Below are 12,590 nucleotides of genomic sequence, written 5' to 3' on the forward strand. Positions count from 1 at the left end.
AAATCCTTTAAAAACTTACCATAGTTAGGAATTTGTGTGATTGCATCCATAAACGTCAAATTGATATGCAAATTTTTGAGTTTATCAAAAAACGTTAGAAGTTGTTTATCATAATCCTTATTGCAGACTTTGTGTGGAAAAGGTGGTTTGGGTGCAAAAGTTTTAGTACCTGTGTCAAATGGTGAAATATTTGTGTTTAAGATATCTTCTTTGGACTTTGGTAAATCATTTCCCGGTAATGTTACATCTTTGGGCATTTCAGGCCCTTGATAATTTTTTCCTGAACGAAAAGTAATAGCCTTCACCTGCTCTTTCGGATTTTCTTCCGTATGGCTGGGAAGACTTCCCTCTTTTCGGGATGGAATTGATTTAGCAAGTTGACCAATTTGAACCTCCAAATTATGGATGCTAGATGAGTGGTTTTTAATAAGCTGATCGAATTTATTTTCGATCCGTTTAAAACCATCGTCGTGATTACTTATTTTTCCACTGATAGCATCTATAAACTTGTCGATTTTAGAAGATAAAGTGCTAATCGTATCTCTTGACTGATTTTGATAATTAGTGGTACGATTTTGATTAGCACTAATATTATTGTTACTATTATCTTTCCAATTAAAGTTAGGATGATTCCTCCATCCAGAATTATAAGTATTAGAATAAAGATTATTAGTTTGGTTTTGCCCTTGGACAAAATTTACCTGTTCAATCTCACTCATATTTTCGTAATCCACATCCGTTTGGATTGGATTACCATTGGTATCGCGTGGTGCCATAAATTTGTCAATTTTATGCGATAAAGCAGAAAATTGGGCTTGTAGCATCGCGACTGGATCAAGTTCAACTATACCCTTAACTGATGATGAGGTTGAGGATGATGGTTTTGCCACCGGCATATGTCCACGTTCCGCGGGCCACATACTACTGTTGATTGCCATTTCCTCCAAAAGTTCTCTCGCTTGGGCTGATGTTTTCTTCATAAATAGCCCTCCCGACATAGCATCTAATGAACCCCTAGTTGTAGGATTTAGTCCATTGTAAAATGTTTGCATTAAAAGTTCAGCGGGTAATTGGTGGTGTGGGCATAAACGTTGAAGTTCTTTAAAACGTTCCCAAGTTTCATAAAGGGTCTCATTATCATTTTGAGAAAAAGATGTTAACTCCTTTATGACTCTTGCGGTTTTTGCTAAAGGAAAATATTTCGATAAAAACGCTTGGGCTAATTATTCCCAAGTGGCAAAAGTTGCGGCTGGCATAGAAGTTGACCATTCTTTGGCTCGATCCTTCAAAGTGAAAGGAAAGAGGCGAAGTTTGATTGCTTCTGCAGTCACATCTGGAATTTTAAAAGTGTCACAAATTTCTAGGAAATTTGTTAAGTGGGTGTTAGGATTTTCGTTAGGTAACCCGTAAAATATTACATTATTTTGCAACATATTAAGCAAAGCTGGCTTAATTTCAAATTGATTTGCGGTGATTCTGGGTCTAACGATACTATTGGTTACACCGGCCACACCTGGCCTAGCGTATTCCATAAGTGTTGGTGGGTCTGCCATTTTTTCTGGCTCGGTATGGGTTTTTACTGGGGTCTTATTTTTGTTTTTCTTATTTTTCTTGTTCTTCCTAATGGTTTTCTCAATTTCTGGGTCTATAGGGTCTGGTACAATGCCTGAACTTCGAGAACTGCTCATGAACCTGAAATCTTGCACGAACCGAAACTACCTACAAAACAGAATTTTGAAAAATAAATAAATTAGTAAATGAAAACTTTTAAATTATAAAAGTTAGAATAAATATGTTTAAACCTAGATTCGAAATAAAACACGAAAAATTTAAAATTTTGTCAAAATTTTTGGCGTTCCCCGGCAACGGCGCCAAAAACTTGTTGAGCGATTTCCGCAAGTGCACGGTATACGCTTGTAGTAATAAAAGATATCGAACCCACAGGGAACGCTTTTTAACTAAAACTTTATCTAATTCGGTTTAATCACGTGTTTAGGTTTAATAAAAGAAATACGTTTAATTGATTGTATTGGTTTTGGTAAATTAGGATTAGATAGAAGGATTATATCGAGTTTAGAGAACAATTCCGTTTTGGAATTTTGATTATAAAATAGATACTTCCGTAATTGGAATAAAATAGATTTTATTTTCATAAAGCAAAGTAAACAACTTTAACTTTGTGAGATTATGGACATGTAACAATATAATAATTTACTCAATTAAATGGCTTCGAACCATAGAAATCCCTCTAGCGTAGAGACGATTCCTACCTTAATCAAACTAGTGTTTTACTTCTGATAAGCCGCGATCAGCGATCATGTCATCCATAAAAACTAAATTTGTTAAGTGTTCAACAAAGTTCTTATAAGAATAAGATGGAATAGAACGTTTTAATAAAAACACCAATATATCATTTTGAAAATCATTTTGTCAGAACAATATCAAAATAACAACAGTAAGAATATATTGAATAAATAAGTATATCATTAATTGAAATGTGAATTTTCACAAGTTAACAGAGAAGTAGAAACTTGGATAGCATTGTAACGAAGACTTTGAGATCCGGGTCGTCAATCTTTCTCTCAAACTTCGTAGGCTCGTCAAACCATATGCGCTTCAGCCGTCAATTCTTCTCGCTGGATCTTTGGAATAGAGACTGGTCTCGTCCACTATCAGAATGAAAACTAAACTAATACTGTGTTTATAACTAATCTAAATACAATTCGTGTACAGCACGATTGCTTACAGAAATAAAATCTAACTTTCTGATTCTTTTCTGAATCAGAAAACTCTACATAACAACTTTCTTCTCTAATTTCTCTAACTTTTCCCAACATAACCAACCTTGATTTCTGAAATGGATCACTTATTTATAGTTAGTGAAGGGTTGTAAATGACGGGTCGTGTCTGCTGGTGAAGGATTGCTTTTATCCGAACGAACAGACGCGTTTTTACGAATTAAACATGTGTTCTGTGTGCAGGAAGACTTGCTGTCGCGACTGAGATTCTGAAAATCTCAGTCGCGACAGGGGGTATAGGGGCAAGCTTGAATACATTGTTTTCCCCCGGTCTGGCCTCCGTAAGTCGCGGCTGAGATTTAGAGAATCTCAGTCGCGACAGAGAGATGTTCTCCCTGGCGTTCGACTGTTTTTCGTCCTCCTCGGTGGCATTCACATCAACATTCTCCTCTTCTTCTTCTTCTTCATCAAATTCCTCTTCATCCTCCTCATTATCATCTTGGGCACCTAAACCTTGAGAACCCGAGGCTTCACTACTCATCGTAGCAAAAACACGTCTCGTGCGATCCGCATAAGATATAAAAGCGGGTGGTCCCAAATTCTTCAATAAATTGGCCCTTTGAAGTGCCGAGAGATCCAATGATGGTAAACCAACATGAGGCATATTTTGATAATCCGCTAATTCACCTCGAGCGCCCAAAACAATACCGGTAATCAAATTACCCATAGGCACTTGCTTATTGCGGGACTTGGAAGCTCGAACTAAATTAGTAAATATCATCTCAATACTATCAATTGTCAAACCCTTAAAAATAGCATCAAACACAACCAAATCACGAACTTGCACTTTTGAACTTTTAACCCGACCAAATAAGGAGAATGATAAAAACTTGTGAAAGAAGAATACACAATCATCCTTAATTAGCTTACTAGATGTATTCTTTGGACTAAAAACATCTAAACCGGTTAAAGAATTCCAAACCGTGTGTGAATCAAAAGGCTTTGGCTTCGAATAAAAATTGCGAGTAGGAAAACCAAACCAACGGTTCATGGCCGCATAATTAACATCATAACGAACTCCATCACTCCGAAAAGAGATAACTCCTTTCTTCTTGTCATAGGTTAGAGTAACCAAAAACTCAATAATATGCGTTTTAAAACTAGGAAAACCCATACTAGCAAATCGTTTCCAACCAAGAACGGTAAGAAATTCATCAATACGCTCGGTAAAAGAAAGAGTATCTACCGTGTCGGTGTCAAGAAAAGGCATAGCCACGAACTCTACGAGGACATTAGAAAACCGGCGATATTTGCGTCCTTCGGCTTCCGACGTGATATCGAACGGAGCGTCATATTGAACCCGTAATCTATTGATCTCGGTGGCCTTGGCTTTGTTTGCAACGGTCTTTTGTCTAGGCATATTGTTTTGGTTTGTGAAATTAGGGTGAAAATAGATGAAATTTGGGTGAAATAGGTGAAAATAATATGAAAGGATGAAAGTTAGAATGAAAGAGAATGGTGGTGAATTGGGGAAGAAGATGAATAGGGTAAAAATTTATGGGGAAGATGAGTGAATCTTGTTATTGGGAAGAGAAAAGATGATTGATTGGTGTAAAAATAGGTGATATATATAGGTGTAAGTACGCTTACCCTTCCTCGCTAACCAATCTTTAATCAAAAAAATATAGGTGTAAGTAATAGGTATTGATTAGGATAGTTGAATAGGGTAGTAAATAGAGTAGGAATAGGAAAAGATGGTGAAAATTTCGCCCAATCCCGCACCTACATGTCGCAGGTCGCGACTGAGATTTTCAAAATCTCAGTCGTGACAGCAAGTAGGGAAGGGGCGAAATTTTGCCTAAAAAATTCTTCCTTCGCTGTCTCAACTGAGAATTCGAAATCTCAACTGAGATTCTGAAAAATCTGGGTAAAAGTGGGACTGTTTTTTATGATTTTAACACTTCAAAACCAATTCCTCTTAAAATTAAGTACCAAAAATATGAACATTAATCCCTGAAACTGAGATAAACAAAACTAAAAAATTAAATTAAAGGAAAACCAAAGGTTGTTCCTTAAGAAAAAAAAAAAGAAATAAACTAAACAATCAATGCACTTTTATTTATCATTTGTAAACAATACCATAATATACATCTACATAGAAACATTATAAAAACATAATTTACAAACAAGCACTCATATATATATTAAAAACAACAAACAGAAACACAAAAAATATATATATATATATCCCTAACTAAATTACAGACGACGTGCATTGGCCCTTTTAATCTTCGTTTGAACGAAGACTTGCCTCTCTGGTGCAGAAAGGAATGTTGGACCAGAACGGAAAACTCGTTTGACAAGTCCCTCGTTCTCTAAGAACTCGTAGTCTAAAATCGGGTATGGTTCTGTATTAGTCCAAGGAACAGAAATGGTTCCCTTGGCTCCTAAAATTATTCCACATATGATGTTGGCGAACCCAATCTTCCGTTTCTTCGAACGGGAAGCAGCAAGTAACCCCTCCATCAAAATCTTTGAGGAGTTAACTGAGTTGTCTTGGAAAATGTCGCCCAACACATAAAGATCAGTATCTTTCACAACATTGCTACTGACTCGACCAAAAAGGCTATGACAGAGGAATTTGTGCAGATACAATATGGAATTAGAATTAATGGATTTGTTGAAGGCAATACGTGGATTGAATTGCCAAAATCCTGTTAGCATCATCCATATATCTCTAGAAGTCATATCCCTTCCAGGATGGTGTTGAGTTGTGTCTCGGGGTGGAAATCCAAACCAATTGTGAAGTTCTGGATAGCCAAAAGTAAATACCTTCCCCTCACAACGAAAACTGAGACGAACACGTCTCTTGTTGACGAATCGAACTGTGGAGAAAAATTCCAGAACCCAATTTCCAATAATAGGAAATTTCATATGAACAAATTTTGACCAACTCAAATTAGTCAAATAGCGATCAATGTCTTCGCTTATCCCGAGTTCCTCGTTCAGAAACTCGTCCAGATACATCATGCCAAAGAACTGAGCATATCTGAATTGCATAAAACGTTTCCCCTCGTCATGGTTATAAATGGGAAACCATGCTCCATATCTATCGGAGATATCAACTTTCTCTTTTCGAGAAGAATTTTGTTTTTGAATGTTCTTTAAAGACTTAGTCATGTTTGTGATAGAAAAGAAAAATGAAGTCTGTAGGATTTGAGAACTTGAGAAAGAAATTTAGAAAGATGAAGTAAAATGGAAGAAGTCTGATCCTACAGGAATATATAAGAACTATAAGTGAAAGGTTATGTCTGTTAGAAAGAAATAGGTGTCAAAGTGATACCTCTTCGATTTAACTGACAGAAAATTTTGAAGAAAGAAGACTGTAATCACTTACAGTTATTTCAAATGTAAAAAGACAGAAAATTTCTCAACTGAGATTTTCGGAATCTCAGCTGAGATTTCCAAATCCTGGAACATAGAAAATCTCAACTGAGATTTATGCATATATAATTTCTAAATAACACTCAACACTTAATGAAAATTTCATAACATGACTAAATTAAAATTTTAATGTGAACAAAACTCATTTGTACTTAATGATAAATATATAAAAACAAAAATTAAAGTAAATAAATTAAAAAGAAAACAATAAATTAAAAAGAAAAAGAATGAAAATAAGAAAAGCTATAAATTAAAAACATAAAAATCAAAGAAATTAATTTTTATAAAATTTATCCACGGATTCAATTGCTTGAATAGGAGCTCCGTCGAAATAAATTTTGCAACGATTACCATTGACCTTAAATCGGTCGCCATTAGACTTTTCTAGCTCCAGTGTTCCGTAATCAAATGTTTGAACAACCAAAAATGGTCCAGCCCATCTAGATTTTAGCTTACCTGGAAATAATTTTAATCTAGAATTAAAAAGTAAGACCTTATCTCCAACATTAAAGTTTTTAATTTTTATTTTGGCATCATGCCACTTTTTAATTTTCTCCTTATAAATGCTCGCATTTTCATAGGACAAATAGCGTAATTCATCCAACTCGTTTAAGTCAAACAAACGCTTTTTCCCTGCGCTCTGCAAATCATAATTAAGGGTTTTTATAGCCCAATATGCTTTATGTTCTAATTCAACCGGCAAATGACAAGCTTTACCATAGACTAATCTATAAGGTGTCATCCCGATAGGTGTTTTAAATGCAGTACGGTATGCCCATAGTGCATCGTCAAGTTTATGTGCCCAGTCTCTTCTAAAAGACGAAACTGTTTTCTCAAGTATCCATTTGAGTTCTCTATTTGAAATTTCTGCTTGACCATTCGTTTGAGGATGGTACGGTGTAGAGATACGATGGTGTACTCCGTATTTTTTCATAAGTGACTCAAAAGCTCTATTTACGAAATGGGTACCACCGTCGCTTACCATAACTCTAGGAACTCCAAATCGACAGAATATTGAATTTAAAAACTTAACAACTACTTTAGAATCATTTGTCGGGGTTGCAATTGCTTCAACCCACTTTGAAACATAATCTACGGCTACTAATATATAATTTTTGCCAAAAGAAAGAGGAAAAGGACCCATGAAATCAATTCCCCATACGTCGAAGATTTCAACTTCCAAAATGTTCTTAAGAGGCATCTCATCTCTCCTTCCTATATTCCCTGTTCTTTGACATTTATCACAGTGGAGAATAAATGAACGGACATCTTTAAACAGAGTAGGCCAAAAGAATCCGCATTCAAGTATTCTAGCTGCTGTTTTGCTTACGCTATTATGACCTCCGTAAGCGCTAGCATGACATTCTATCATTATAGAGTCATATTCAAACTCACTAACACATCTCCTAAATATTCCATCGCCGCATGTTTTTAACAAGAATGGATCTTCCCAAAAATATTTCTTAACTTCTGAAAAGAATTTCTTCTTTTGCTGGTAAGTCAATCCATCTGGCACAACATGTGCAGCTAAGTAATTGGCTATATCCGCATACCATGGAGTTATGACACTTTGTAATTGCATGAGATGTTCATCGGGAAAATCATCTCGAATACCTGATGTTTCACCGATGGGACCGTTTTCATCCTCAAGTCTTGACAGATGATCGACGACCAGGTTTTCAACTCCCTTTTTGTCTTTAATCTCAATGTCAAATTCTTGCAATAGTAAAACCCATCTAATAAGACGTGGTTTTGCATCTTTCTTAGCAAATAAATATCGTAAAGCTACATGATCAGTATAAATAATAACTTTAGATCCTAACAAATAAGATCGGAACTTATCGCATGCAAAAACTACTGCTAACATTTCTTTTTCAGTTGTGGTGTAATTTAGTTGTGCACCGGACAATGTGTGACTCGCATAATATATAACATGAAGTTTCTTATCCTTCCTTTGACCTAATACACATCCTACAGCTAAGTCACTCGCATCACACATAATTTCGAAAGGTAGATTCCAATCGGGTTTTGATATTATTGGTGTACTGACTAAAGCCGTTTTCAAAGTATTGAAAGCTTGTAAACAATCTTTATTAAAATCAAAAGTTGAATCGTTCATAAGCAAATTAGTAAGTGGTTTGGAGATTACAGAAAAGTTCTTTATAAACCGTCTGTAAAAACCTGCATGACCTAAAAATGATCTTACTCCCTTAACAGTGGTTGGTGGGGGTAATTTTTCTATAACTGAAGTCTTTGCTCTGTCCACTTCTAAACCTTTTTCAGAAATCTTATGACCTAAAACAATTCCTTCGTCTACCATGAAATGACATTTTTCCCAATTTAATACTAAATTCGTTTCCTCACATCTAGACAATACTTTATCTAAGTTTTGTAAACACGCATCGAAAGAATCTCCATAAACTGAAAAATCATCCATGAAAACTTCCATTATGTCTTCAATGAAGTCATTAAAAATTGCTGTCATACATCGTTGAAATGTTGCTGGTGCATTACATAGACCAAAAGGCATTCTCCTATATGCAAATGTTCCGTAAGGACATGTGAAGGTTGTTTTATCTTGGTCATCCGGGTAAATGTAAATTTGAAAGAATCCGGAGTAACCGTCTAGGAAACAGTAAAATGCATGACCGGCTATCCTTTTGATCATTTGATCAATGAAAGGTAGAGGAAAATGATCTTTCCTGGTTGCTTTGTTTAGGTTCCTATAGTCTATACAAACCCTCCAACCGGTGGTGGTTCGTGTAGGTATCATTTCACCTTCATCATTTCTTACAACAGTTATGCCTCCCTTTTTAGGTACACAATGGATTGGACTAACCCATTCACTATCCGAGATCGGATAAATGATTCCATTGTCTAAAAGTTTAGTAATCTCATTTTTGACTACTTCTTTCATGTTCGGATTTAAGCGTCTTTGCCTATCCGCTTTAGGTGGCTTATCCTCTTCTAAGTGAATTCTGTGCATTACTATACTAGGATTAATTCCTTTTAGGTCTGAAATTTTCCATCCCATACTTCCTATCCTATTTCTAACAACTTCTTTCAATTTTTCTTCTTGATCGCTTGTTAATTTGTTAGAAATAATTATAGGTAGAGAATCGCCTTCGCCTAAGAAAGCGTACCTCAAATGACTGGGTAACTCTTTAAGTTCTAATTTAGGGGGTGTTACAATTGAAGGCGGAACTGGTCCATCTTCTCTAATCAAAGGCTCTGGGTCCTTATCATCTAATTCCTCGTCTACTATAGGTTCAATTATTTCTTCACTTTGAATTACATCATTAACACATTTCTCGACTAAGTAAGTTTCATACAAGTGAATTCCTCCATAGGGTATTTCATCGCTTTGTTCATGTTAAACTCGACCTTATCTTCTCCTATCCTTAAAACTACCTTCCCTTCCGACACATCTACTAGAGCACGTCCCGTGTTCATAAACGGTCTACCGAAAATTAAAGGGCAATTTACATCATATGCAAAGTCTAATATAACAAAATCGGCAGGAAAAATAAATTTATCGACTTTGACTAAAACATCTTCAATTATACCATACGGCCTTTTAGTGGTTTGATCCGCTAATTGCAAAACCATATTGGTACGTTTGATATCTTCTTCTAAACCTAACTTGTTAAAAATAGACAATGGCATTAAGTTTATACTTGCTCCTAAATCACAAAGACAACTTGGGAATTCAATATCTCCCAACTTACATGGAATAGTAAAACATCCGAGATCCTTGAGTTTAGTGGGCAAATTACTTGATACTATTGAACTACAGTCTTCAGTTAACGAAATGGATGAAATTCCTTCCCAACTGATTTTCTTTGAAATCAAATCCTTTAAAAACTTACCATAGTTAGGAATTTGTGTGATTGCATCCATAAACGTCAAATTGATATGCAAATTTTTGAGTTTATCAAAAAACGTTAGAAGTTGTTTATCATAATCCTTATTTCAGACTTTGTGTGGAAAAGGTGGTTTGGGTGCAAAAGTTTTAGTACCTGTGTCAAATGGTGAAATATTTGTGTTTAAGATATCTTCTTTGGACTTTGGTAAATCATTTCCCGGTAATGTTACATCTTTGGGCATTTCAGGCCCTTGATAATTTTTTCCTGAACGAAAAGTAATAGCCTTCACATGCGATAAAGCAGAAAATTGGGCTTGTAGCATCGCGACTGGATCAAGTTCAACTATACCCTTAACTGATGATGAGGTTGAGGATGATGGTTTTGCCACCGGCATATGTCCACGTTCCGCGGGCCACATACTACTGTTGATTGCCATTTCCTCCAAAAGTTCTCTCGCTTGGGCTGATGTTTTCTTCATAAATAGCCCTCCCGACATAGCATCTAATGAATCCCTAGTTGTAGGATTTAGTCCATTGTAAAATGTTTGCATTAAAAGTTCAGCGGGTAATTGGTGGTGTGGGCATAAACGTTGAAGTTCTTTAAAACGTTCCCAAGTTTCATAAAGGGTCTCATTATCATTTTGAGAAAAAGATGTTAACTCCTTTATGACTCTTGCGGTTTTTGCTAAAGGAAAATATTTCGATAAAAACGCTTGGGCTAATTATTCCCAAGTGGCAAAAGTTGCGGCTGGCATAGAAGTTGACCATTCTTTGGCTCGATCCTTCAAAGTGAAAGGAAAGAGGCGAAGTTTGATTGCTTCTGCAGTCACATCTGGAATTTTAAAAGTGTCACAAATTTCTAGGAAATTTGTTAAGTGGGTGTTAGGATTTTCGTTAGGTAACCCGTAAAATATTACATTATTTTGCAACATATTAAGCAAAGCTGGCTTAATTTCAAATTGATTTGCGGTGATTCTGGGTCTAACGATACTATTGGTTACACCGGCCACACCTGGCCTAGCGTATTCCATAAGTGTTGGTGGGTCTGCCATTTTTTCTGGCTCGGTATGGGTTTTTACTGGGGTCTTATTTTTGTTTTTCTTATTTTTCTTGTTCTTCCTAATGGTTTTCTCAATTTCTGGGTCTATAGGGTCTGGTACAATGCCTGAACTTCGAGAACTGCTCATGAACCTGAAATCTTGCACGAACCGAAACTACCTACAAAACAGAATTTTGAAAAATAAATAAATTAGTAAATGAAAACTTTTAAATTATAAAAGTTAGAATAAATATGTTTAAACCTAGATTCGAAATAAAACACGAAAAATTTAAAATTTTGTCAAAATTTTTGGCGTTCCCCGGCAACGGCGCCAAAAACTTGTTGAGCGATTTCCGCAAGTGCACGGTATACGCTTGTAGTAATAAAAGATATCGAACCCACAGGGAACGCTTTTTAACTAAAACTTTATCTAATTCGGTTTAATCACGTGTTTAGGTTTAATAAAAGAAATACGTTTAATTGATTGTATTGGTTTTGGTAAATTAGGATTAGATAGAAGGATTATATCGAGTTTAGAGAACAATTCCGTTTTGGAATTTTGATTATAAAACAGATACTTCCGTAATTTGAATAAAATAGATTTTATTTTCATAAAGCAAAGTTAACAACTTTAACTTTGTGAGATTATGGACATGTAACAATATAATAATTTACTCAATTAAATGGCTTCGAACCATAGAAATCCCTCTAGCGTAGAGACGATTCCTACCTTAATCAAACTAGTGTTTTACTTCTGATAAGCCGCGATCAGCGATCATGTCATCCATAAAAACTAAATTTGTTAAGTGTTCAACAAAGTTCTTATAAGAATAAGATGGAATAGAACGTTTTAATAAAAACACCAATATATCATTTTGAAAATCATTTTGTCAGAACAATATCAAAATAACAACAGCAAGAATATATTGAATAAATAAGTATATCATTAATTGAAATGTGAATTTTCACAAGTTAACAGAGAAGTAGAAACTTGGATAGCATTGTAACGAAGACTTTGAGATCCGGGTCGTCAATCTTTCTCTCAAACTTCGTAGGCTCGTCAAACCATATGCGCTTCAGCCGTCAATTCTTCTCGCTGGATCTTTGGAATAGAGACTGGTCTCGTCCACTATCAGAATGAAAACTAAACTAATACTGTGTTTATAACTAATCTAAATACAATTCGTGTACAGCACGATTGCTTACAGAAATGAAATCTAACTTTCTGATTCTTTTCTGAATCAGAAAACTCTACATAACAACTTTCTTCTCTAATTTCTCTAACTTTTCCCAACATAACCAACCTTGATTTCTGAAATGGATCACTTATTTATAGTTGGTGAAAGGTTGTAAATGACGGGTCGTGTCTGCTGGTGAAGGATTGCTTTTATCCGAACGAACAGACGCGTTTTTACGAATTAAACATGTGTTCTGTGTGCAGGAAGACTTGCTGTCGCGACTGAGATTCTGAAAATCTCAGTCGCGATAGGGGGTATAGGGGCGA

The 12,590-nt window shown here is 35.5% G+C and overlaps 1 protein-coding gene and 2 non-coding genes across 3 annotated transcripts in view; 2 read left to right on the forward strand and 1 right to left on the reverse strand.

The window, feature by feature from the left end:
• Positions 1 to 12,590, reverse strand: part of LOC136203902 (uncharacterized) — a gene marked incomplete at its 5' end in the record, with an annotated part of 38,406 nt that overhangs the window by 18,995 nt on the left and 6,821 nt on the right. The window contains 2 exons of the mRNA XM_065995127.1: positions 8,100 to 8,807; positions 12,387 to 12,390. Of these exons, the coding sequence (XP_065851199.1) occupies positions 8,100 to 8,807; positions 12,387 to 12,390 (712 nt within the window). The remainder of the gene's footprint in view (positions 1 to 8,099; positions 8,808 to 12,386; positions 12,391 to 12,590) is intronic.
• Positions 1,069 to 1,175, forward strand: LOC136204982 (small nucleolar RNA R71). Its single transcript, XR_010675792.1, has one exon. It is a non-coding gene; the product is annotated as a small nucleolar RNA R71 (small nucleolar RNA).
• LOC136204984 (small nucleolar RNA R71) lies at positions 10,615 to 10,721 on the forward strand. Its single transcript, XR_010675793.1, has one exon. It is a non-coding gene; the product is annotated as a small nucleolar RNA R71 (small nucleolar RNA).

This window comes from Euphorbia lathyris, chromosome 8, assembly GCF_963576675.1.
Source record: "Euphorbia lathyris chromosome 8, ddEupLath1.1, whole genome shotgun sequence".
Lineage (NCBI taxonomy): Eukaryota > Viridiplantae > Streptophyta > Magnoliopsida > Malpighiales > Euphorbiaceae > Euphorbia > Euphorbia lathyris.